A 27670-nucleotide genomic window follows, 5' to 3' on the forward strand; every position below is an offset into this window, starting at 1 on the left:
AATAAAATAATGGTATACAATATATTCATAAACACGATTAACATACAATACTTCTAGCTAAACCATGCCAAGCCACCTTCATCCCGCACTGCATTTGTATAAGATAAAATCCATCAATATACCCATTCTAGATTACGCTGATGTTTCCATGACTGATTTAAGCTGTGAGCAACTCGATAAACTTGAACGACTTCAAAATACATGCATAAGGTACATTTTTGGTCTTAGGAAATATGACCACATTTCTGATTATCGTAGGCAACTGAAATGGCTCAAAATTAGACGGCGGAGAGACTATCACTCCCTCTCACTTCTGTTCAATGTACTTCATAGTCCTAACGCTCTTATATACCTGCGTGAAAAATTTCAACGCTTATCAGTTCATGGTTTACCTCTTCGTTCTCATTCTCAAGGCACTCTCTTAATACCCATACACAATTCCTCTTTCTTCTCTAACTCATATAGTGTCCATGCGGCTCGACTGTGGAATCATCTCCCATCCACCATCAAAGATGTTACTACATTATCTCTGTTTAAATCACGTCTGAAGAAACATCTCCTTTCTCTTCCTTAATCTCTCCTCCTTTCCTTTTTCCTCTTTCCGCTTTTTTCCTTTTTCCCATTGAGTAATGGTTTTGATTTAAGGTAATTTATAAACAAATACGTTTATTTCTATTTTTATATATTTTTCACTTTTTAATCTTTTTTTTTTTTTTCTATTGAATATGTTCTGTAACTTGAATTATAAAAATAAAACTTTTATTTTATTGGTTGGTTGGAAGAAATTGCCATTTGGCAATAAGCCCGCCAATGTACAAATAACATTATGTACAAAAAGTTAAATAAATAAATAAAAAATATGATGAATAAGAACGGTGCAAGGACGCAGCCAAGGTCTACATAAGTATATATTTTACTCAACAATGTTTTGAGTATGTTGGATTTCTTCCATAGGGAGTTATTTTGTGAATGTTCTCCAGTGTGTAAAGTGGCCACTTAATTCCCCAGAAATAATTTAGCTACTTGCTTATCGTGTTCTCTCCAGACCAATTAGACTCTCTGATATTTTCTATATTCGTAATATTAAAACGAATCATCGAACACATTCTACGATCCCTCGTATATGTGAAGCAATTTTAACACGAATAAGAAGTCTATATATTTATTACTTCATATAATAGATACAGAAGAGAACTAATAGGCTTGATTCAGAATAACAGAGAACAGACGTTTTGTCTCTTTTCTTGTTCTTAATCATTAAACCAAATGAAATTTTCCACTCCTACTTTCCTTTAATCATCCTTTACCACTTCTTATCAATTTCCTACCCACCATCTCCTTGTTTTATCCAGATTTTTTTTTATGCATGGTAAATAATATATTATTTATAAAGTTTAAACTTTAAGCCGTCGTCGCTTTATTGCAGTATAATTTAGTGAATACATATAATTGGATGGCAGTCACTACTATGTATACATTTTTTAAAGTTTTTATTTTTATTAGTTTAAACTGTACATCTGTTAGTATTCGAAACAAATAAAATAAACTGATCATAATAATATTTTATTTAATATTTTAAATATTATAAAATTTAATAAATATTTTAAGGATAAAGTTGTCTTAAACAAAAATTGTCATGAATATGCTACTAGACAAAAGGATAAAATAAGACTACCATTATTGAAAAGAGCTGAGTCGCAAAATTGTTTGATGTATAAGGGTTTAAAAATGTATGATGAGATGCCTGAATGTATGAAGAATGAAAAGTGTCTGAAAGAATTTAAAAATAAATGTATAAGTTACTGTAAGGAAATGTAAATATATATAGATGATGTAAATGTACATAATAGTTTATATTAGTTTTAATATAAGCTACCTTAAGAAATAAATAAAAAAAAAAATAAAAAAAAAATAAGCCCTGTAAATGCCTAGACTTCCACATTTCCTTCTCAAAAATGTTTTTCCTCTCTGCTGCAATAAATTGAGATATATTTCACAACTTAAATACCCATAGTATGAATGTTTTTTTTTTATCTACCTGTCTCTCAGTCAGGTCCAAGGAAGCGGCAATCTCTATCCTCCGTGGTCTGCACAGATACTTGTTGAAATGGAACTCCTTCTCCAGTTCCAGGAGTTGAGTGTTGGTGTAGGCAGTTCTGAGACGACGAGGAAGTCCATTCTCTGAAAGAAAGAAATTAAACAATGTTTAATAAATATTTCACTGACGAAAATTTAAAAAAAAAAAGAATAAAATATTTTTAATGAATAAAAAAAAGTTCTAAAACGGGATAACGAAACGTCGATTATAGTCAGGCATAACCAATCCGACGTGCAGTTTTCCTTTTTGCGCAGTATTGGGGAGGCATTTGCGAGAAAGTGATAGAAAAACAATGCTCAAATCATCAAAATGGTCTGTCATCTATATCCTCCAATGAGGAAATTTTCTTAAGCGCGGTAAAAATTAGAGCATACGGCAAAGTTTCTCTAAAATGTAATAATTTTGATAAAAATGAACTACTTTAAACGACGTCACTAGTTTTTCGAAATCAACCAATGGCAGGGTGTTGTGATACATACCCGGTTACCGGGAAGATAACCCACCAAACAGAACAGCTCACCGTAGAGAACTTACAACCTCACAGGCGGAGTAATTTCAAAATCATAAAACTAAAAAAAATGAAGCGCAATACCTTAAAATATTTAAAAATAAAATCTTTTAGTTTGATGGTAAATGAACAAATTTAAAAAAAATAAGAAAACCACTGAAATTCCCCACTGTGTTAGCGCCTGTCGGTGAACCAAGTAAACATACAATTTACGCTTGTGTTAATACCCAAGCAAAATAGAATATTTTATTTTTAAACTTTCTGATACGCACACATGAGCAAATGTCATGAAAATATTAATGGACTGTGCCTTATATGACCAAATAATTAGTTTTCCTTATATTTTAAACCAAGTTACTTAAATATATTCATCAAAAATTAATATCCAATAGACCACCGCATTATTTCAATTTATGTTAACATTTTATTAGTTATTCATGTATATATTATATTATTTTATTTTAAAAAAATAAAAATATTAGCGTTCTTACAATTTACTCAATATTTAAATTTTGGTGGTCATTTTCAACGAATTTTTTAGTCATGCGTAGGAGTTTGCCCATTCTGCCTATTCTTGATTTTCCTGTTTTCTGTTGCTTTTATTTTTTGGAATAAAATAAAATTAAAGTAATAAAATTTGACTGATTTTTCCTTTTGCTTATGATCTACCTTTTCTATTTCTGTACAAATAAGTTTCCTTGTAGACTTATTGTATCATATTATATTTATGTACCATAACTATACAGTAATAAAAATATTTAAAAAAGGAATGGCCCACACTCAGTTCAGTATTTTTTTTCCAAATTAAGGTCTCTTCATTAATTTTAGGACGTATTTTTTTGTTGATAATATTATAGTGTAGAAAAATTGTGATTTACTGTATTTTGGAAAAATAAAACAAAATAAATATAACAAATAAACAAACAAAAACTAAAACTGGAAGAAATCCCCTTTACTCATGCAGACGGCCTGTATTGAATACAATTATAATTATAATGGTTATCTGAGAAAATGGTTGCAATAAATTTAATATTATCTTCGCTAGATATTCGTCTCTGTTGAGATATGAATCACAAATAAATAAAATAAGCATGTTATCCCTGCAAGGGTAATTCTTTTTTATTTGTGAATATAAAGTTTTATCTGCAGACTAAAAGCGATTAGGTACAGAAGTGACAAAGTACTGTCACCAACTGACGCCTAGCCAGGTGAAATTTAATATCTGAACCTCTTCCCACTAAAACCTCCATGCCCCACCCTAATTCCAATCTACCCCCACTCTCACTCATCCCTAACTACCCCCGCCTGAAACTTATCCTACAGCTTTACGATTCGCACTTCAGATTTCAGTTCTTGGTTTTGATTGAAAATTAGCGAGTACGTACCTGGTGCCAGATTGATAGATATTACTACAACAAAGACGGAAAACATTTGAACTAGAGATGCGCCGAATACGGATTTTTTGAACCGAAACGAATACGAACATTATTTGGTTTCGCGTTTACCGAACCAAATATTCGGGCGAATTGCGTTCATTACAGGTGCGGTTTGCTGATCAAGTTTGTACATGTTCGATAGGCGCCAGGCGAAATGTAATATACTTCAAACTTAAAATAAATGCCGATTATATGATTTAATTGTCTTATATTATTATGATTTACAGATTTAAGTCTTACTATGATATATGTAATCAATGGTACAGATTAGGGAGCGAATAGCTGACCGCTGAGTCAACGGAGTAGACATGGCCATTGAAATTTGATGTTCTCATTATAATGATCACGTATAATTGATGAACAATATAACTCAATAATTTTTTTAATTGTTTTTGAAATACAGAAGAAAAAGAAAAATAGTCAACGATACATTTTTAATAAACTTAGACGATTAATTATCAGATTGAGATCAAGTGTTAATTACAAACGATCCTTAAATAGTTTATTGATGAAGAATAGTTAAGATAAGAAGAATTGGTTTATGGTCCCGGGGCTAGTGTTAGGGATTCACGGATCAGAGGTCCGGGGTTCGAACCCCACTCTACCCCAACTTGATTGCCATTTTCTAATACAGGGTTATTAACAACTCGTTGAAAATGGCCCCGTAATTTAAACATATGTGTAAATCATAAAAAAAGAAAAAAATATTTTAAAAAAGGGTATTAAAAAAATATTAGGTTGTAAAGATGAGCGTAGTTATTTTTGAAAAGCAGCAACAGTTACGGTCTTAAAAATTTAACTGATTCGCGAAACAGTTTCTAAATAACATGTTAGAGCAGCATGCAGTTTCACAAAAATACTGTTATTTTTAAAAATAGTTTCACGAAGCAGTTTTATTTATGAATGAATATATTAATATTATGACTAGTTTTTCTTTAAAGAAACAGCTTTAATTTTTTCTACGTTTAGTAGGTAGGCACATAGGTTCAGAATAAGAAATATTTGCATAAAATCTGAAAGGGTTCATGACTACGATCGTAAATATACTCAGATGACGAATAGACTTTATACCCGGAGGTCCGAGATTCGAAACCTGCCCTTCCGTGACTCGATGAAAATGAATACGTTTGGGTAAATCATAGGAAAACGTTTTACCTTTTTTAAATAATAAAAACTTTGATCGATTTTTTTTCACTCTGGATGGATCATTCTGAATTTTTAAAACCATTATTTCACGTCCGTCTTGGCAGGAATTTAACCCAGGACGTCAAGTATGATGGGCGAACGCGTTATCCACTACACTACGGGGAGGACCGATTTCCACACAATTTTTTTTTTACAGATTTTTTCCCGAGAGTGATGAAAAATGAGTATATTTGCATGAACATTTAAAGTATCTTCGTCGGTAACTTATAATTGAACATGTTTAGAAGAAAAAATTATATGCATATTCTGCCTTTCATACAGAAAACTTAATTTTACTTTGTAGATTTAATTGAAGATAAATGTTAACTTCCCATTGTAATCGGGACCCAAGGCCGCAATTACAAACGCTTTTTTCATCGGTATATATCGAGACGGTATAAAGTAAAATCGATATTTATGTACGAAAATATGAATATTTAAATAAAAATTTAAAGTATTTTCGTCGGTAATTTACCCAACATGTTTAAAAAAAAAAAAAATTTTCTATTTTTCATACATAAAACTTATTTGACTTTGTAGACAGAATCGAAGATAAAATGTTAACTTCCCAAAATAAAACAGGCTCTGGTTCTATTTAAAACATAAAACTGTGTTCTTCATTCACCTGGACAAAGAGTTTAACTTGTTAAAAGTATTACAAAATTTAACAAATAAAATAAGATGAATGTGGCACAAAATGCCATACAATTTTTGTGCATAACGCATTGAGTCGTGTACTTTATGTAAAGTATTATGTTAATGGCGGTCTATTTTAAATTTCAGTTGTATTTTTATATTTCTCACCCCCTAACCAGGGTCCCGGAACCCTAAAGAGGGTAGGCAGGGTCTTTGATTGACAGCTCGTGTCTGGCCAATGGCGGGTCGGGAATACTGATGAGGAGGCTGTCAATCAAACCACCTTACCCCCCACCCCTGCCCCTGTGTCTGCCCAACCAACCCTGTCACAATGTTGCCATTAAAAATAAGCCAAGTATTGAGGGATGCCAATATTTTTGAAAAGTAGATATTATCTTTGCTAAAATTTAAAAAAAAACAAAAAATATTGTAGTTGTAAATATAATACAATATATTCGACTATATATAATAATTAACACTTACAGTGCGTTTGAATGTTTAATAAGCCTATGATGTGTTAGTGCCTGTCGGTAAACCAAGTAGACATGCTTGTGTAAGCACGCACACACATTTATTTAAAAACTTTTTGTCACGCATGCGTAGAAAAAGTTTATTTATAATTAAAATGGACTGTACAGAAATAAATAATTATGCAGTTACGTATTAACTATCTTTTAGAATTTTCCAATTATTTAAAAGAATATCTATGGTTTTTTCTCATATGTGTGTAATAAATAGTTTCATTTAAAATTATATTTAATAAAAAGACATGAGTGGATGAAGACCTTATTTTAAAGTTTTTTTTTTTTTACATAAACGTAAATTTTCGATTTATTTTCAATTTTTAACTGTCACCCATCCTTTATCCCCTGTATGTATTTTTTTTCTTGCTGAGGTATCTCGGAAAGTACACCCTTTTCGTCAAAATGTATTCAACAGAAATGTAGATCATATGAACTATCGTCAGATGCCATTATTATTTAAAAACACATCAATAATGACATCCATCCTTCATATTATGTACGGTTCAAATATTTACATATTATATTTATATGTCTATTTACGTACAATATAATGTTTTTACAAACGTATATTAAAATGGCAGTGAGCAGGACACTTGGCCAGTCAAAATGATGGCAGATGGACATCCATAATAATAAATTGGAGACCATGGGCGAACAAAAGAAGTGTTGGAAGGCCACAGAAAAGATGGCTTGATGACATTGCCTCGATAACCGGTAAAACATGGATGATGAAAGCGGGTGATAGGAAGAAATGAAGACGTATGGAAGAGGCGTTTATCCAGCAGTGGAGAGAACAAGGCTAAAGAAGAAGAAGACGTACATATGATATTTATAAATATACTATTTATTTATTTAACACTTTTTATACATATACAGTTTATATACATATTAGGGCGGGCATATTGCCTTAAGGCAATTTCTTCCTACCTACCCAAACCGTTCAGTTTGAGAAAATTACAGGTACATGGACATATTGAATCTTACAATTTTATACAAAAATTAAAAACAAAGATTAAGAAAATAAAAATACACAAAAATATAAAACTATACTATGAAGAGAGGAAAGGGGATAGGATGGAAAGAAGAAGGATAAAGGAACAATTTAAATACTTAGAAAGTGACATTTCAATCTTGACTTAAATGTAAATAAAGAAGGGGCGTCTCTAACATTAGTCGGTAGATTATTCCACAATCAAGCAGCTACTACTGTGAAAGAGGAGGCAAGAAAATTAGAGCGATGAAGGGGTATTAAAAGGGTTCTCTCGTTACTAGAACGAAGAGATAGTCCGTGTTGTGATAGAGGTGACTTTGTATGTTATGTCACCACCATTTCCTCTCCGCACCTAATCGTGCATAGGGCAATGCATTGGTACACCAATCGCAGCGTATCTCGATCATTTTTTGTCACATGAAGATAAGATGATCAGTCTTACGCTTTAGGTACCAGTCCAGGGATTATGAAATCTTCCAGTGTAAAAACATCATTTAAAATAAATATTTCATCTAAATCATGTCGGGAATCGAACCCGAGACCTCTTGCATGGTAGACGAAGGCGCTGACCATTACGCCAGGAGACCGACATTATACAACGTTTTATGTTAATTTATACATGTAATAGGTAAATATTAAGTTTTTATTTAATTTTTAATGTTACAAAAGTCTATAAAATACTCTCAAGTAAAAAATTTTTGGCCACGCCCCTAACTCGTTGCGATTTATGTTTATTTGTTCCTAGCCATTGAATTTTGTTAAGAACATTATCACGAATCTTGGCGCCACAACAACCAAGGCCAAACACGTCGCGTTTTTCTACGAACGTATTTTTATTTTATTTCTTTTACACATTTATGTATGAAAACATTTCTCCACAATATCCATATTGATTTTGAAAATAAAATAAATTAATCTAAATCCGTTTCATATATTTTATTCTGTATTCGTAGTATGTGATATTTCCCTATTGGCATGAATATTTTACTTTTATTCGAATTTCTTTATTTTCATTTTTATTATTATTTGACCAAAATAACAAAATTATTTCAAATGAAACAGAAAATTTTATGTTGTTAATTTGGACAATACGTCAGACCAGGAACCCTTAAACAACGCCTCGGTGTTATAAAGGTACACTAATACAAAGGGTATTTGCTTCTTAAACATAATTTATAATATTTATTTTAATTTTAATTATTATTTAAGCATAGTCTGCTAAGAAAAGTATTATGGATGATTGGCCTCGAGAGAGAAGAAATGAAATCAATGTTATAAATCTTAAGTTTACAAAATAATACGAGAGAATATTTTGCCTAGATACGGCGAAATTTCTCAAAAATGTACGGAAAAAAATCTACTTTGGACTACGTTACAATTTTTTCCGATCCAATCAATGATAGGAGTGTTGTGATTACTACTCATCAGAACTCGTGAACTTGTGACGACACAGGCGGAGTAATTTCAAAATAACAAAACACTGAAAAAACCACAGCGTTGATAATACGATACATAAAAATGTTTTTTTTAATTAACTTAGATTGATAGTCTATTAACAAAAGAAAACAATTTAAATACCACTAAACTTCCTTATTGAACTTGCAAAATTGTAAGACAACTTTATACTTAATATTTATTCCATCTGCTAGTCTGTAGCTCTAACAATGCACAACACTCTTTTCTATATCGTTCTTGTAAATAAAATAATGTTTTTTTTAATATATACTCTATTGATATATTTAACATGCCCCTTAATGTATTTGAAAATAAATTTTGACTCATTCTATCTGGCTGCAATACGCTCCCACTTGTTTATTAATGATGCATATGCTTACACACACCTAGACACTTACTCCTATACAAATACACACGCACGTACACATTTAAGAATGTACCATATTTAGAAACTTTGCCGGTCTAACTTTCAACTTTACCTTTATAATGTACCTAATTTAATCTTGTTACTGTTTGTTTCTGTAAAACAAAATAAATAAATGAATGAATATTAATTCTGTAAATATTTTTAAATTTTATTTTTATTATTTATAAAAGAAAGAAAATTGAAATTTAGTAAAGTTGGTAGGTACTTTTATAATCCAACAAGAAAAACGAGTCGACTTTATCTATCGAAACGGATTTAGTATTGTAATCCAGGGTTTTGCTTTGATAAGGTTTCCAACGAGGAAAAACAATTTTTAATTAGAGTATTTCTCTTTTCCTAATAAATATCAGAATTTGAAGCTTTAGATAAGTTTACCAGTGAAAACTAGTACACAAAACAATCTTCTTAACATTTTCAAAAACAACCCTCGCATTCATAGTCTTTAAAATATACAATTAGGGGTGACTCAGCAAATAGCACAATTAGCATTAACATTGTGAATGGGTAATATTTTTTCGATAGCGTTAGTTAATGCTTAACATTATTGCTAATTTTAATGAATGCGAAATATTTTGTGACAAAGCGTTACGCGATCGCCAGAGCAAACGTAGATATGTACATAATTTTTAGAAAGTTCCCAATTCCAATTCCGAAGGCTTCCGAAAACACTTTCTTGTGAACTGTGGACTGGCTGCTTTCTGCATAACGTTGTTCAATTATTCTTAAAACTTAAAAAAAATAGTTTCTATTATTTTCATTTGTTTTATATATATTTATATATTTCATTTTTAATTGTATTCTCTTATATATGTAAAAGCCCTTTAACCGTAAATGAATAAATATTATCATCAACGCATGTAAAAAAAATATGAAAAAAATTTTATTACAACAGACCAAGAGGCTGAATTACAGTGTTAAATTACAGCAGAAAACACTTCAGGTTTCAGAAAAATCCTATTTTATTTTTTGTTTTGAACCCGGAAACGTCATTGCGTGAGGCAAGCGTCATATTCATTATACCACGGAGGCTGCCAAATTTATAAATGACAATTATTTAAATTAATAAAATTCACACATTTCACCAATGTCCACTACAGGGTGTAGATAGGGACATGATGATATGAAACAGCTAGCAGTAATGCAAATGCGAAAGATTAGCGTTAGCAATAACTCTTCACGTATTATGCTAAAATGATTAGCATGCAATGAAATTAAATAAAGTTAACCGTAATTTTCATCTCGACCCCAATTTCGAAGGTAATTCCATTTGTTTGCCACAGAAAAATACGACGAAATATGAAAATGGACATTTTCATAAAGAGCCACGCAAAACGGTTACAATCACTGAGTGGGAATTTTTAATATAGCTATAGGTAAATGTAGGAAGAACGTTATTGAGTTTCTGTCTGTCCCCTGATCAATATTTTCAAGAGTGACAGCTTCTTGCGTCTATTTGGAGAAATTAATTAAATTACTTTCTTATAAAGCGTCCTATGTCATTTCTGGGAAAACCAATTTAAATTTTTGATTATATTGTTTTCTTCGAGTGAGTTTAGCAGAAAAAGCGGCTGTTTTCGTTTCGTTTGATTTTAAAAATCTGTTTTGAGATAACCAAATACCCAATGTATCCATAAACAATTAATGCTTTGTAAGTTTTCAGCAAAATAATTAAATGTTTTGAATTAAAATTAACGCATTGGATTACTTCTTGTTTTTTTGTGGATGTGACTAAAAAATAAATTTTATTACCTGATTTGTTTTTTTACGATTAGATGATCTGACTTACGTAAAATATAACTGTTATTGTTATGTTTACAGAGATATCGATTTGTACTTGGTTTTTGAACTAAATGTTACTCAGTGTGTAAAGTCGCAACTTAAACCAGCCAATGACGGGTCGTAACCACTGAAGTATAATTAAAAAGAGATGACGCTATATACGATATGTTCAAATTATGTTCTAAAATGAGCATTGTCGCGTCATGCCGTAACATTGCCGCGCAAAACGCGCAGTAGAGTAAAAAAGATTAACTGTCCATGCCAGCTTACTGTTAATTCAAAGCTTTATGTTGCCCTTTTTCCCCTGCTTTACATTTACTGACCGCTGCGCGTAAAACACTGCTTCCCAACAATTTACTTTTTTAAAACTATAAGATATATAATTAGCCAAAAAGAACTTGTAAAAATATATTACGCAATAACTCAATCAGTTTGAGAATATGGGATAATTGGATGGTGATGTGCAAATGACACACTGATCAAGCAAGTAGTAATTGCACAAAAAGCTTTATTAAAAATTATCTTAAGAGTCCCAATCAGAATTAGCTCCCTCGGTATATTTGAAAATCTTAATGTCAAATCTATAAAACAACTTTATGTAAAAACTTTGTTACTATGCGCACGTAAACATTATTCTCTACCTTCCGTTACAAATAGTTACTAGATACTCCACTCTGATGCTGCAAAAAAAGAAAAAAATAAATACAACCTTCGGTCAAAGAGGATTGACCTACTACTCGGTTAAAGTGTACAATCTACTTCCGTTATCCACGGACATTTAGTAAGTTCTCAAAATATAAAATTGTTATTAAGAAATGGATAGTGGAGGTGGGTTGCGCACGGATCGATGAGTGGATCAAGCCAAATAGGTAAAATGTATGCGCTGTTTGAGAAATTTTTTAAATAGGTCCAAATAAATTGGTTATGTTTTTTATGAAAATGTTTGTTTTTTTATAGTTTATTATGTTAATTATAATTAGGTGAATTGGATTGATTACGTTTTTTATAGTTATTATTATGTTAACTTTGTTAAATAGCTAGTCTTAAGCATGTTTTACATGTTGTAAAATGTTTCCCTCGGCACGGGACACCCCAAGTGAGGGAACATTATTCTGTATAAAAAAAAGAATACAAACAATGTTTAAGTATAAATAAAGAAATAAATTATAATATACATTCTGGAACTTTAGTTGAACGAAACACAAGACGGTGTTTCTAAAGTAACAAAAATAACGCGTGATAACGAATCCGCACTAGCCGGGGTCGCGATCAACGGGGGGGGTTATCTGTACTACAAGAGCGTGCGGTGAGATTTTCGATTAGGGAAGCAGTTAGCAAGTTAACAGCTCTCCAGGGAGTTGAATCCAGTCCTTGTCTACAAATGTTTGGACAAACTCAAAATATTGTTGATATAGATATATTTAACACAACACTTTTGAATTTTAAAAGGCAGTGTATCAATTTATTATCTCCAAATTTAAATACTTAAATAATACTTTGTTGTTTTATATTGAATACTTTTTATTGACTTATATCTGTATTCTTAATTATTGTTTTTCTACATTCGTCTAATTTTAAGTTTCTTTCAATATAACCGATAGGAAAAAATGAACTTCTGTTCTCTCTACTGGAATATATGTCTGTATGTACTATATGTAGGATAAGTTTTTGTATATTTTTATTTTCTTATTTTTATTACTTCATTTGAATTTTTTTGCTACTTTTGTGTAATACAAATGTCTGTTCTTTTTATATAAATATATGTAAAACATGTAAAAGCCTACAAGTCGTTTAAATAAAATAAAAAAAATAAAAAGAAACACGCTACGAACCCTATTTATTTAATTTTTCAAAAAACATGTTTCTCATGTCCCAATCAAGACTTGAACCGCCAACTTTAACGAGTATAAAATAAACGCGGAGGATTTCCGTATCAATCATCGCCATAACAGAACTCGAATGGTGTTTTTATTGCGCGACATTTCGAAAATATTTGAACAAGGATGCTGAGTGAAACTCAAATATGTACCCACATATAACACGCAGCAAGAAATACACGCAGCATTTTACTGAGAAACCGGTCACAGGGCACTGGCTGGTGACAGACGGATTCGTCTGGATACAAACGAATAATGATTGATGTGTTCTGTAAAAAGGGGACTACCGTTGCGCCGCGCGGAGAAAAATAGTCAAAAACATGTGAACGCTAAATGAGATACATTTACAATTTTCATTTATTCTTTTAACACCACTGACGTATGATAAATAGGCACGTTATTTTCTTACTAACCGCATCTTAGATTTAGCAAATACTGCGTTGCCTTCAACTATTCTATTCAAAAATAGAAATAGCAAATCACGATTCACATGCAAACATTCGTGTTTGATTCACGGTGTTTTAGGCCCAACTTTTTTTTGTTGATTTTGTGAAAAGGATGGCTAGAAAGCTTAGCTAGAAGCTATACCAATGAAATTAAAAGCTATTTATTTCACTCTTGTATATTTAATAATACGTCATGGTTTGACATTTGTTTTATGATGCCTCATAACCTCTATTTGAGATAATATTTTACAATTCCACGATGTTTCTCTAACCAATTTATATTTTCAATAATGTTTTTATAATTTTTAAATTTTAACAATTTTTAAAGTTGTGGAGAAAATCCAGAGAAAAGCAACTAAAATGGTAGTTTTTCTAAGAAATAAATCATACGAGGACCGCTTAAGGCAGCTTGGGATTAGTTCACCGGAAGAGCGGAGGCAGCGTGGTGACTTGATTAAAACGTTCTTCGAAATCTCAACTGAGCAATATAATGTACCCAAGTTGAAATCAATGTTCACTGTGAATGAAAACCGCCATCTCAGAGGGCATTCATTGAAACTCAACACTACCTCCTTCTCATCCAACCCCAGGAAGAACTTCCTGACAAACCGAGTTGTGGAGAAATGGAATGGCCTTCCCGAGAAAGTGATTGTTGCTAGTTTAGTTAATTTGTTAAAAAACCGCCTAGATGCACACATCAATTTATAATAACCATGTACACTTGATATACACGCATCAGCTCAATAGCTTCTGGTGTATTATTATCATTATTGTTATTAATAATAATAATTATATATATTTTTAAAAATCAAAATTCTTTTCCGCCTCCCCTCCTCTTTCTTCGTTCCTCCATCTGTTGGTTTTTGTAAAGTATTGAAGAAGTATGGATGCTTAAACATAGGCAGGCTTGTGAATGTTATTCAGTGTTTAAAATGGCTACCGAAAACAGCCGATGACATGTTTTTTTAAGCCCGGTGATGCTTTGACTTCCACATTTCTTTATCTAAAATGTTCTTCGTCTCTATTGTAATAATACATGTTTATATTAATTTTGGCCTCGTAGTGTAGTAGTCAGCGCGTTTACTTGCCATGCAAGAGGTCTCGGGTTCGATTCCCGACATGGTTGATGTGAAAATTAATTTAAAAAGGTGTTTTAGCACTAGAATATTTCATAATCCCTGGACTGGCACATAAAGCGTAAGACTGATCATCTTTCCTTCGTGCAACAAAAATGATCAAGATATGCTGCGATTGGTGTACAGATGCAGTGACGTATGCCTCATTAGGTGCAGTAAGAGAATGAAAAATTGTAATAATAAATGTTAATATTAATTTCATCTCCGATTTAATATTTTCATAAATGCATGAGTATATATGTGGACAATATACGTGCATATATTCGTATGTTTATTATACCCATACACGCAGTATGTAATAAATCGGGCCTGAAGATTATTAATATTGATATATAATAATACCTAATATTATTATATAGCTTATTTGTATAGTTATTTTCGTGAAAATCACCTCAAGGGCGCTTAACAACTCTGGACACCAACTTTTGTAATAACTAAGCTTACACTCTTAGAGTAATAATGCGCCAAGCCATAGAGGAGCCCAAACGTAGGGAAACCATTCTATGACTATTAGGTATTAAGTTAGCTACAGTTTGCAGCAAAACAATGGGCCGTACTCAAATCAAGAATAAAGAGTCATTTAATAAGAGTAATTGAATTTATGAACTTTGAACTTAAAATATAAAACAATTTTTATTTCACATAAAACGAATATTTTTATACCATGTTAAATAATATTTGACGATTTAAAGATAATGTCGTTCAAATATCCCCCACGGCGTTGTTTAATCCGAGGTCTAGTTTTCATTAGTTCTTGCATTAGATGAGCAAAGTAGGGGGAAAAAATTAATACCCTGGCAACACTAACGAAATTTCTATTTTGTTTCTTCGACAATCTGACAGATGGAAGAATAATTCAATTTTTAAGTAATGCATTTGTTACTTAAACATTTGTTTGCTAATTACATATGAAATGTGATACCATCCTGTTTCTTTAAGATCCTAGCAGTATTTCTACACTTTAAAAGGACACAACACGGCATAATTGAATTCAAATCCGGAATTGCGTATTGAGCGACGTCTACAAAGAAAGTAGTTTAGCCGCCTTCTGTTTGATGTGCGTATGCGGTTTCTGGACTATTCCTCATTCTATGTCCTAAGATTTAACAATAAAACACCTAATATTGGGCGTTTTTTAAATGACTTTTAACTTATTTAAATAAGTTTCGGTTTCAGTTTCAGCTGAAACTAGAACAAAAGCCGAAATTTAGCTTTGGTTTTGGCTGAAAATCTTGTTGCAGTCGGTCACTATAAATACTATAAAAAGGCGTTTTGACACTAAACGCAGTGACGGTTGGTCACAATTTTAACTGCCGCAAGCCCCTCTTAACTGTAATTTACATGTCCTTACAAACTGTATACAATTCATTTATCAAAGATAATTAAGTGTGGAGAGTTAACAGTAAGAGAAATCATTGAAATATTATCCTCGTAGGGGGTGACTCGGTCCCCTGGGCTCGCTCGCTACCCTTGGCTCTAGCTCGCCCCGCTTCCCGCTTGACCCAGCCCGCTTTACACTACGCTTGACCGCCACTGCCCAACCATTTCGGGGTACCCGGTCCATTAAAGCCTTATCGGCCCGTACGATATTTGCTGACGAATTTTATGAAAATATAATATTTGTTTATTTTATTTCTTTTACATGACATTATTAAGACATATCCCAGCAAGTGTGCCACAAGTCTAAGTCACGTATTCGGAAACAAAATTCAAAGAAAGGAAAGTACATTTTAATTCCATATTGCAGAGAACATCTTGAAGGTGAAGACAGTACAATGTACTAAACTTTTCTCACATTGAATTTATTCTCTAAATACGGATATGAATTAGCATTTTTTAGCTAACCACTACAACACAGTTTTGTATCCTCTTCCGTGGATGCTACAAATAGATAATTTGTGCATTCAAATCATCATAATATGATTGAAATGCATCACGAATTGTATATTTGTAGCATTCACGTAGGAAGATATAAAGATGTATTTTAGTGGTCAAACTCCAAAATCTTTATTTTAAAGTTATCTAGTTTTGATAATTACTCCACGATATTTCTTTGGGTATCTTATAATGTTTTCAAAATACTGAAATTTTTAGATGTTAATCGTTTTTACTAGTCTTTTTTATTTTTACATCTTAATTTATATATTTATTTTATATACTGCCTAAGCCAATTATAACAGTTACATGAAGAAACATGAATACAAGAAACTAAGCACATAAAACCATGAACATAAAACTCTATATATATATATATATACTAAGAACATAAAACTATGTAGCAAAAACAAACAAGGGCAATACAATAATGGTATCCAATATATTCATAAAAATGAAAGACATAAGACTTCGAGCTAAACCATGCCAATTCAACTTCATCCCACACTGCTTTAGTCGTGAAGAGATCTACGAAAAGCCGGAAAATCTATCCCAAAGAATTCCAAGTCGTGTGACAAATGGACTAATTTACACATTCTGGACCTTGGGGCATAAAAACAAAAGTTGGTCTCAGAAGATTTAATAAATAGCAGATTTCGACTTCTGGTGACATGGTTGGGAACATGAAAATAAATTGACTGTAACAGAGATGGGCCACCACTTATAGCATTAAGTATTTTGAAAATGCATATAAGGTCCACCTCAGTTCTACGTTTCTCCAATGAAGACAGTTTAAGAGATTGCTCTATTTTAAAATTTGAATAATTACCCCTTTGTAATCCGAGCAACCATACCCTTCATCTTAGAAAACGGTATTAGACTGACTCGATATAGTCAATATGAGTCCTGTAAAATGGAGACCAAATAGGAGAAGCGTATTCTAGATGGGGCGAACTAGTGAGCAATAAAGAGAGTTGATGCTATTAATATTTTTGAAGTCCGTCGTCATTCTATTGATAAACCGAGAAGTTTGAGAGATTTGTTAGCAATTTATTAATCTATTCACAATAGGAGAGTTTACTATCTAAAGAAATGCCAAGATCCTTTATTGACGAAACCATTGAAAGATAAATATGTTTTAGTTTGTAGTTGAATTGTATAGGTTTTTTTCGTCGCATCTTATTAATCACGTCTTCAGTTAGCCTCTATCTTTTAATCAAATTTTGACAATCCTATAAATGCACCCACATCCCAAAGGTTTTCATTTTTTATCACATTTTTGCTCAGAGCTCAAGCCTTCATTCCATACAGGAGCACAGAGAACACATAGTACATCACCACGATCATTTGAAGGATTCGATTAATATCATGACTGGACAACACTAATCTTAAACGTGGATCTTGCCTGTTCTATACTGCATATCATTTAAATATCTAGATATCAATTTAAATTTAAGCGGTATCCAAGGTGATTAAAATTTTTCACCGTTTCCAAATTTTCTTCATTACCGAAAACCCTGTTTTGTCTCAAATTGTTTTCTTGTTTTACTTGCGTTGAACTTAAGATATTCTATCACATAATACCATTTTTAGTCTTTGTATTTGGTTTCAATCCTCTGGAATCATTTGCAGCAAAGCTATGTACTTCTTTTGCCACTCTAACTTGTCCTGGGTGGCCCTCTTTAAGTATTCATATGACCATTCCCATTACGCCAAAATAGTAATGTTTTTGTGAAGGAAATTTAATAAAATAATGTGGAAAATATAATATAGCACGAGCTGCCCATGGATGCAGTTGACCGGTGTCAAGAAATGGTTTGTCAGGTTTTGGCCCTTAATACAGTGTAAGTGTCCAGCTTAACTGTTAGTGTGGATTCAAATGGGATTAATGTCCGCTCCACCCCTCGTGTGTTATATTTGCCCTTAGCCACCCATATTCTAAACTTGGTGCAGAATTAGCCACTAAAAAGTGGGCACCCCTAACTTCCTGATAACTACCTTGCTTGCACATTGTACAATCTGAATTAATGGAAAATAACCATTTTATCTTCCGACGAATTTTGCGTATAACACTTAGTTTTGCATTTGTTGGACAATTTATTAGGGGAGGAGTGTATGTTATGGGAGTAGATTTAGGTTATATAAAAAAGATCACAGGTAAAGCTATTCACCATCGTGATTCTCCTCTCCGAAACCGGTGGTACATAGGGTAGTGCATTGGTAAACCGAATGCGGCGTATTTCAATCACCTGTTCCACGAAGGTACCGCGATCAGTCCTGTGCTTCAACTGCCAGTCCAAAAACAGTGAAAAATTGCCGTTTAAACAACCTTTATAATCAATATTTCACGTCGCGATAAGTGAAGACGCCAATCACTACATTAAGAGGGGGACTTATCTCTACTCGATTTTTTTTTTAAATTTTCACCCAAGAGTAGCCATTTATTTTTATTTATTTATTTATTATTTACATACAATATTACATTTTTATTATTTTTTAAAACATTTACATTTTTTGTAAATCGGGTTGTGGTCCCGTGGCTAGTGTCTCGGACTCACAGACCAAAGGTCCGTGGTTCGAATCCCACTCTACCCCAACTTGATTCCATTTTCTAATAGTGAGTTATTTACAACTCGTTGAAAATGCCCCTTAAAATTAAATATTTGGGTAAATCATAAGAACGCAGAACGCAAAACGCTTTTAAAAAAAATAAAATATAAATATTTTTTTTACAGGACTCACCAAGCCAATCTATATGACTTGTCGATAGAGATGCTTTACATGAAAACATATGATAACAGTACATAGTTGTATAACAATAAAAACTACTAACTTAAATATAAGGAGCGAAAAAAAATACACAACTTATGTTTAAATTTAATATTTAGAAAGTTTATGATATCGCAATTATAAGATCATTTTGAAAAAAAACAGATATACGAGGGTAAAGTCGATGGTAAATGAAATGAAATTATTAACATATAAACAAAGAATATTTTACAATACAATGATATTTGTTCATAAAACTATAAACTCTAATAAAAAAACAGAATTTTGGAAAAAAATTGATCGGAACCAGCATGAACACAATCACAATACTAGAGAAAAGAACAAAATTAGACTTCCATTTAGGAAAAAGGCAAAGTCACAAAATTCAATTTTATTTAAAGCAATGAAAAAGTATTACGAAATGGAAAAAAATATTTATGAAGAAAAAAACATTTCAAAATTTAAAATAATGGTCAAGACATATGTGATAAACAATTTATAAATTAAATATATTTGCAATGTTATTATTAGAACACACATAACAATATGTATGATATGTGTGCCCTATTTTAAGATTTAAATAAAAATAATAAAAGATACATCGAGTCAAAAACACCTCCAGAATTCCGGTTCTATTTCACATACAAACTTGTATTTTTCATCCGCCTGGACAGAGATAAGTAAATAAAGGTAATAAATTTAGACAATCAGAAATATGATCGCTGAAAAGTGATGTGTTATGTCGAGAAAAAGGATGTGTAAATCCGCTGCGATATGAATGCAGTGCCCTTTGCAACATTAGGTACGAATAAAGGAATTGGTTGAATTTTTAATAAGCCTAGTTAAGAACTGATTTTTTATAATATGAGTTTTCTTGTATTGCTAACTTGAGTTATTATTAATTTGTGTTTCTTATTATGGTAGCTCCGAATGCTTCTATGTTCAGAGCGCATTGACCGCGATGGCGTACTCGCTCTATTTATCGACAAATCCTTACAAGACTAAAGTTCCTTGATTTTAATATTAGCTCCAGCGAAGTAAGTCGTCATTGTTATATTTATACCAAGTTGTAGGCACAGTTAAAATTCGTACAGCAAAATACAAGATTTCCAAGCGGAAAGACAGCGGTTTTATTCTAGTCAAACATGCAGTCCACATTCTAACAGGAATAATGAATGAAAAATGATCAACTAAATACGAATCCTTATATTGTTCTAAGGTATATCACGTACCAAGTATAGCTTTGATAAATGTAACTAACGAAGGGTTAATCCAATGGTGGTGCAGCGGAATTCGATAAGTAAATGTACCTCTTCATACCACTCTAAAGTTAGGCTATCCAAGGGGTCCTCACTAATGGAATTAAAGGCTAGAAGGCATCCAACCGCAACCATTATATATAACTTCTACTTGCACCACTTTCATTTATTATATTAATTTATTATACCCGTGGCAAACAATGAAAAAATATGCGTAACATATTTATTGAATTGGAGTGGGCTTCAGCTAACTTTTAAAACTGTGCTTATTATACGTGGCAATTTATTCATACAATAAAATGGAGGTTTCTTTGAACTTTGAGCACCGACCGAATACACATAGAATTTACCCTGTGCCCGGCCCATTTTTGTGAAATTTCATGCTTTGTGAAGGGGTTCTTAAAAGTGTCATAATTATGAAAATACTAAGTTAAATCAATTGAAATCTCTGAGGTTTATTTGAAATAATTAAATAAGTAATTTTTGTATGCTGTTTTTGCTAACATTGGCCTTTATGGAGAGCCACATTGCGCATTGCAATGTTCGCACATATACAGGGCCTCACTCCTTTTTTTGTGCTTTGTATCCCGGAGCCGTGTAAACACGTGATTATAATAACCACACGTTGTGTCCCGGTCCCGTGTTTTCACGTGGTTTACCAGCAGCGAAAAAAATACTAATAAAAGTCACTAGATGTCAATAAAATACACTTTTTTAGACACGTGTTTACACGACTCCGGGATCCAACGTGTTAAAACAGTGACAGCAATCTCCTCAATCATTAGTCTGAAATGAGTTAGATATGGCGATGTGTAGATAAACAAAAATACTATTGGTAACATGGCGAATTATTTATGTACATTTTTTTACTGTAGATATGTATATATGTTTATGTACTTGTGGGAGGTATGGTGAGCGGTGATAGCGAGGTGGTACGCCGTCATTCAGGTGAATATAAAAATATGTGACCGTGGATCGCTTTGCTGTCGCTTCTTGCTGTGCTGCCTGAGGCTAAAGTACCGATACCACACCATACAAATACAACTTGCATCTATCTTGGTACGGGTTTACTTACATAGATAGATGCAACAAAAAACTGATTACAACTGAAACATACATAAACAAACATAACAAACTGAAACATTCATAGCACATTGTTCTCTACTGTTAGAGATTATACATGTATATAAATATTAAATGTATAATCATTACAGGGAAGTTAACATTTATCTTAAATTTTATCTTCAAATTAAAATTAAGTTTTCTTTATGAAAAACACAACGTGTTTACTATTTTTTTTCTAGATATGTTCAATTACAGACCACCGACGAAGATATTCAAAAATTTTATACAAATATGCACATTTTCGTACACAAATATCGATTTTACTTTATACCGTCTCGATATATATCGAGATGAAGATAGCGCTTGTATTTGCGGCCCAGGGCCTCGATTATGATGGGAAGATAAAATTTATTTTCGATTTTATCTACAAAGTAAAATTAAGTTTTCTGTATAAAAAATTTAATATGTTTACATTTTTTTTCTATACATGTTCAATTACCGGTTACCGACGAAGATACTTTTTTTTTTAAATTTTCATACAAATATACACTATTTCGTACTTTAATATCGATATTAGTTTACACCGTCTCAGTATATACCGATGAAAATAGCCGTTTATAAACGCGGCCCAGGTACATTTTATTTATTCTTATTGGGAATCTAACACGAAATCTGCATGTCGATGCAAGCATCTCAGCCATTACATTACTCAATAGTATACGCTAAAAAAACAGTTTAAAACATAATTCTTTATTATGCAAAGAAAAAGATAAAGAACAAAGATTTTTGATAAATAGGATAGCATTAAAGATTCACTTTAAGAGCAAAAGTATTAGATAGAATAAACATTAAATTCATATTAAATAAGTCAATATCATTAAATACCAAATTGCTGTTTCATAAAAGCATTATTTTCGTGAACAAAATATTTTGTCTGTCAAAGAATATGAAGGATTTAACGAAGAGTCAAGTTTACTGTAGTAATATGGAAATGTAATGTACCCACAATGTAATATTATCTTATGTAAGCTAACTTAAATAAAATAAAATTAGCTCTCATAAAAATATGTTCACTTCATAAATAACATTGTTTCTCTGGGTGAAATTTTTCACTCTGTTTATGCCAATAATTTTTCTTATGATTTCCATTTTTCCCCGAATTTCCAACCGATTTTCAATAATACGGGTAATAAGATTTTACGAGAGCCCCATCGACTTTCCGAGTATTTTTTCAACCCCTTGCATCAGAGGTTGTATATCATATTTTACATCTTTAGGGGAAGATGCAGTGTTGATCGAATCGCTACATATTTTTATTCAAATTTATTACCATAAATGTTTTACAGTCAAAGTTTCACAAGTGTCGTAAACGGCACTTGCATGTTTAGTTACTTCATAGACACATTAAGATTCTTGTGAAAGTTGTATGAATACATATTTGCAATTATTGTGATGACACGTATTTTATTGTTGTTGATATTTTTGAAACCTTACTTAAACAATATAATCATTTTACGCACATTTAAATAGTTACAGTTATGCTATTTAAATGTGCGTAAAATTAAAAAACAGGAATAAATAAAATGCTTAACATAAACACGATGATAATAACTAATATTAGTAAATATTTGTATATGTTACCGGCAACCTAGGCAAAGTATGTAACGGACAATAATATTTATAATATTTCATACATTGCCTGGACGCCCCAGCTATTCTTTGCATTGCCTAGGAATTGTATAGAATACCTGAATTATACAGATTCCCGGGAACATACATTATGTAACTAACCGACCTTTTATGTCTACAAACCCCACCGCGTCCGAACATGCACGAAAAATTAGATTTGAAAAAAACATTGTAATGCATGTATTTTTTCGTTAATTTATATATAAACTAGGGTGATGGTGAAGGCGAGTGGTATGTAGTATTTGCATGTTAGTTAGGTGAGTGTCCTGACGAAGAGTCAGGTACGCCTCGAAACTGGTAGATGGGAAAAGTTGGTAAGTAGTTACATACCAAAATTTATTATAAATTATTTAGTTTAAGGTCAACGTAACGTCGATTTTTAAAATTACAATTTAAGCTATTTTTTGCTAATATAATAAAACCACCAAAATGAAAACGTTTCTTAAAAATACAAAATTAAAAATAAATTAAAAACTACGAGTACAAACTAAATTCATACTTAAAAATACAAGTCGTCTTTAAACATGTGTATGACGACATCTAAATAACATTTTGCGTAAAATTCTTTTATTCCAAACAAAACATTTATGTGCGGTTTTCTCAACGCTTTGACGATGAAAAATAAAGCAATATGTAGAAATCGCTTTTCAGTAAAATGAACGGAAAACGTTGACATTAGCATTTTTCGCGACATTTATACACCTCATTGCGCAGTACGCATTCTGTAAATATTTATAGAAATGCCTTCGTAAATTCTCGAATCGTGAAAATGAAACGACAAAGGGGAAAAGTTAAGACTGCGTTACCTACCCTTAAAAATCCTAACAACCATAAACGACCACCCTCCCAGCGACGCCAGGAGTAGAGTAGTACCAGGGGGTGTACGGAATTCCCCCAGTCGCTTCCTCCCACATTTATAATAAATGAGCGCGGGAGAAAAATGTGCTACGTACCACTCTTTAAATACCTTTCAATACTCTCTTCAGATCGAATGCTCTTCCTGTTTTACGGTATCCTGGTACATTTTCCCTGTTATGTCGCGTCGATATTCGATATCACGCTGAGAAAAATTCAACGTTATTGCGAGGAAGGTGTGGTGGTGAATTTATTAGGCTTTTTATTACATGAGTGTGACGTTTATTTTAAAATTCAATTAAATTTATGTTCTTCCATTAAGATATCAATGGAATTCAATTACATATTATGAGCACAAATTAATAAAATAATTATAAGAAAAAAATCAGAAAAGTTGGAATCAATGATATTGATGACAGAATCCGTAAAACTGCCATTTCGTTAAAGGTATTTGGGAAATCTAGATTTTCCTCATTCATTTTTGAATTTTAATCAGAAAATAAAGCGACGAAAAAAATGCTAAGTATTCATCATCGTCATCGTTCCCTTTCCGCACCTAATGGTGCATAGGGCACTGTATTGGTACACCAATCTCAGCGTATCTTGATCATTTTTGTTACATGAAGGTAAGATGATCAGTCTTACGCTTTAGGTACCACTATTAAATAGTATTAAAAATTAAATTAATTTTAAATTGTAATTCAAAAGTAGACATTTTTTTCTTCCAATGACTTGCATTAGGTATATCTAGTAAGTGATTTTTATCTATAGATACATTTAACTATCACGGATATGGTGAGATATTTTTTATTTTTTTATTTTGAATCTTGTTTACATATTATTTAGTGTGCTCTTATTATAACAATGTACATTCATTTAAATATTGTTGGAATTTTATTTTTTTTTTCTTCGTAAATGTTTTTTTCCGATGTCATATTTTATTACGGCCTTATGAAAACTAGAATTTTGTGAAATCGTATTTTTTTCTAAATGAGAGTCGTACATGTTTTTACTGGTTCTAAATAAAGACGTAAAAAAACTAATTTAAATAATCACCTACTGATATTTTTACTATTTGTCTATTATTAATAAGTTTAGAAGCGTACATATAAAAACGTAGGGGTCTAAATATATTTAGTAACATTTGATAACAAATGCGTTTCAAAAATAAATATTTATGAATTACATTTCTTCGTTTCAGGGATCTTGTTTTAGATTCAGATAATGCAAGTCGTTGCGTGAGATTACACGGAGTGCAGTTAAGACGCTTGGAATTACCACGTGACACATCAATTAAGGGAAGATTAGTATGGCGGGGGTAGTAAGTAGTAACCCACCCTAATACTGCATCACCCATTACTCATTATCTTCAATCATTTCACTCCTAAAAGATACTAAACGTGTCGAGTTGAGGTGTAAATCTGCTATCTTTAGCACCAATGGTTTGAATTTTCACCAAATGGTAGAGATATAAAGGATAATATATAATTAAAAACGCGCTTAAGATTTTTAAGGGAGGTAAAAAAAAACAGACATTTGAAAATTACTGTAATGATTATCTAGATGTTTATCAATTCACTGATTATTTTTACAATTTGTCAATAGATTTACCTTAAATATTATTAACTCTTTCAAAACCCAAATATAACTACGTAAATTTACCATCATTAAGTAACCACCTTGCCTCAAACTTAACTATTGGTTTTTTTATAACTATAATACATATTCACGTCAACCATGATGATTTGTATAACTGTATATAAAGACCTTTAATCTACTTAATCTTCAAATTTGTTTGAAAATGCCCTAGTAAGGCGGAATAATTTATCGATTTTGGTTTTTTAAAAAAACAAAATCAGTGTACTCAAATTAGTGTTTGATCTAAATATAAACATTTGCAAAGAATAATTATTCAATACATAAGAATAAACATTCGTTTATTGTGTAGAGGGACCAAAAAGTAATTATTATTTTTCTAGCTCGTAATTTCCAGAGTTGAGTCAGGATTATTTTTGTTACCATACGTGTATGTATAGTACGTTGAAGGAATATGGATGTTCAAATATAGGCAGAATGGTGAATCTTACACAGTGTGTAAAGTGGCCACTTAAACCAGCCATTGACAGGTCATAAGCCCTGTAGATGCCTAGACTTCGATATTACCTTCTCTTAAATGTTCTTCATCTCTGTTGTAATATATTAATATAAACAGCTCTCCAAGGAGTTGAATCCAGTTCTTGTCTACAAAAATTTGTACAAACTCAAAATATTGTTGGTACATACATACGTTTCAAAGCAACAGTAATCTTTTGAGGAAATACAACTAAAAATTATTTCAAGGATTTTCCAGCGCTAGGCTGTATAATTTGAAAGAACGATCGTATTAATAAAGAACTTTACTATAAAAAAAATTCAATGGAAGGTCACCAGATGTCGCCTATAAAAGTAAAAAATAATGTGAAAGCACACCTATTTTGACTAGATATATGTATATATTATTTAATAATTTATTTATAATATTTAAAACCTCACTCACTTAACCAGATCTGTTTTAGAGGTCTTGTGACCTCTTTTCAGATCAGCACAAAAACAATTTCTTTGTCATAAAATATTTGCGTTTTTTATAAATGTAAATTTGATGCATAGTCAGTGCGCCTCAGTATCTTAATAAATATATATATAAATATTCTTTTGTACGTGTGATGGCACTGAACTCCTTCTAAACGGCTTAAACAATTTATGTGCAGTTTTCAAAGAAATGTAGATATTTGAGCTGCGCGTGTTCGTAGATATTAAAACTTTAAATTGAAAAGAAGTTAAGAGCATAAATGTTTTATTCATCGATCTACCAGGGTTGCATTCGAGGAGAACGCACATACATAAAATGGAAGGATGATGTTTTTTTTATGACATTATTAACTGATATTCAATACATTTTTGAAAATCGTATTCATAAATAAAGTGCACCCCGGTTTTTTTTTTCATTTAATAGGGCCTTCTACCAAAACATGATAACCTCGGCCAAAAACAAGTTACATCAATTTACAATAAACATAAGAACAACACGAATAACAATATAGACACAAACAATAGACAGGCGAGAAGAGTCGGGTTGTGGTCCTGTGGCTAGTGTCTCGGACTCACGGACCAAAGGTCTGTGGTTCGAATCCCACTCTACCCCAACTTGATTCCATTTTCTAATAGTGAGTTATTTACAACTCGTTGAAAATGGCCCTCAAAATTAAATATTTGGGTAAATCATAAGAACGCAAATATTTCTTTTTATTTAAAAAAAAAAAAAAAAAAAAAAGAGCTGATTTTAAGATTTACAAAAAGAATTCCACATTTAAAAATGAATAAATAAATTAAAAACAAGTACCTAGGTACCTACTTAAATTCAGAATTAGAAAATTAGTATTTTTTTTAGTTTTGGAATTCAATCATTAATAAGTACTTAGGTACCTACTTATCAATAAAAAGTCTTATTCTAAGGTAATAGCAGGCAAGCCAACGTTCGGGCAGGACAACGTCTGTCGGGTCCGCTTGTATTATATATAGTCAATTTGTTTGTCACCCTCGACTCGTAAGTTACTGCGATAGGGTATGTTAGTTCATTAGTTTGTTAGTAAACCGGGAGAAACCAGGCCAACCGGGAGAATT

The 27670-nt window shown here is 31.8% G+C and overlaps 1 protein-coding gene across 1 annotated transcript in view; it reads right to left on the bottom strand.

Annotated features, from left to right (window-relative positions):
• Positions 1-27670, bottom strand: part of pb (homeobox proposcipedia) — a 161783-nt gene that overhangs the window by 2700 nt on the left and 131413 nt on the right. The window contains exon 3 of the mRNA XM_088236185.1: positions 2039-2181. Coding sequence (XP_088092311.1) covers positions 2039-2181 — 143 coding nt within the window. The remainder of the gene's footprint in view (positions 1-2038; positions 2182-27670) is intronic.

Source organism: Micrasema longulum, unplaced genomic scaffold, assembly GCF_059751315.1.
Source record: "Micrasema longulum isolate JH-2025_06_02 unplaced genomic scaffold, ASM5975131v1 h1tg001520l, whole genome shotgun sequence".
Classification (NCBI taxonomy): Eukaryota; Metazoa; Arthropoda; class Insecta; order Trichoptera; family Brachycentridae; genus Micrasema; species Micrasema longulum.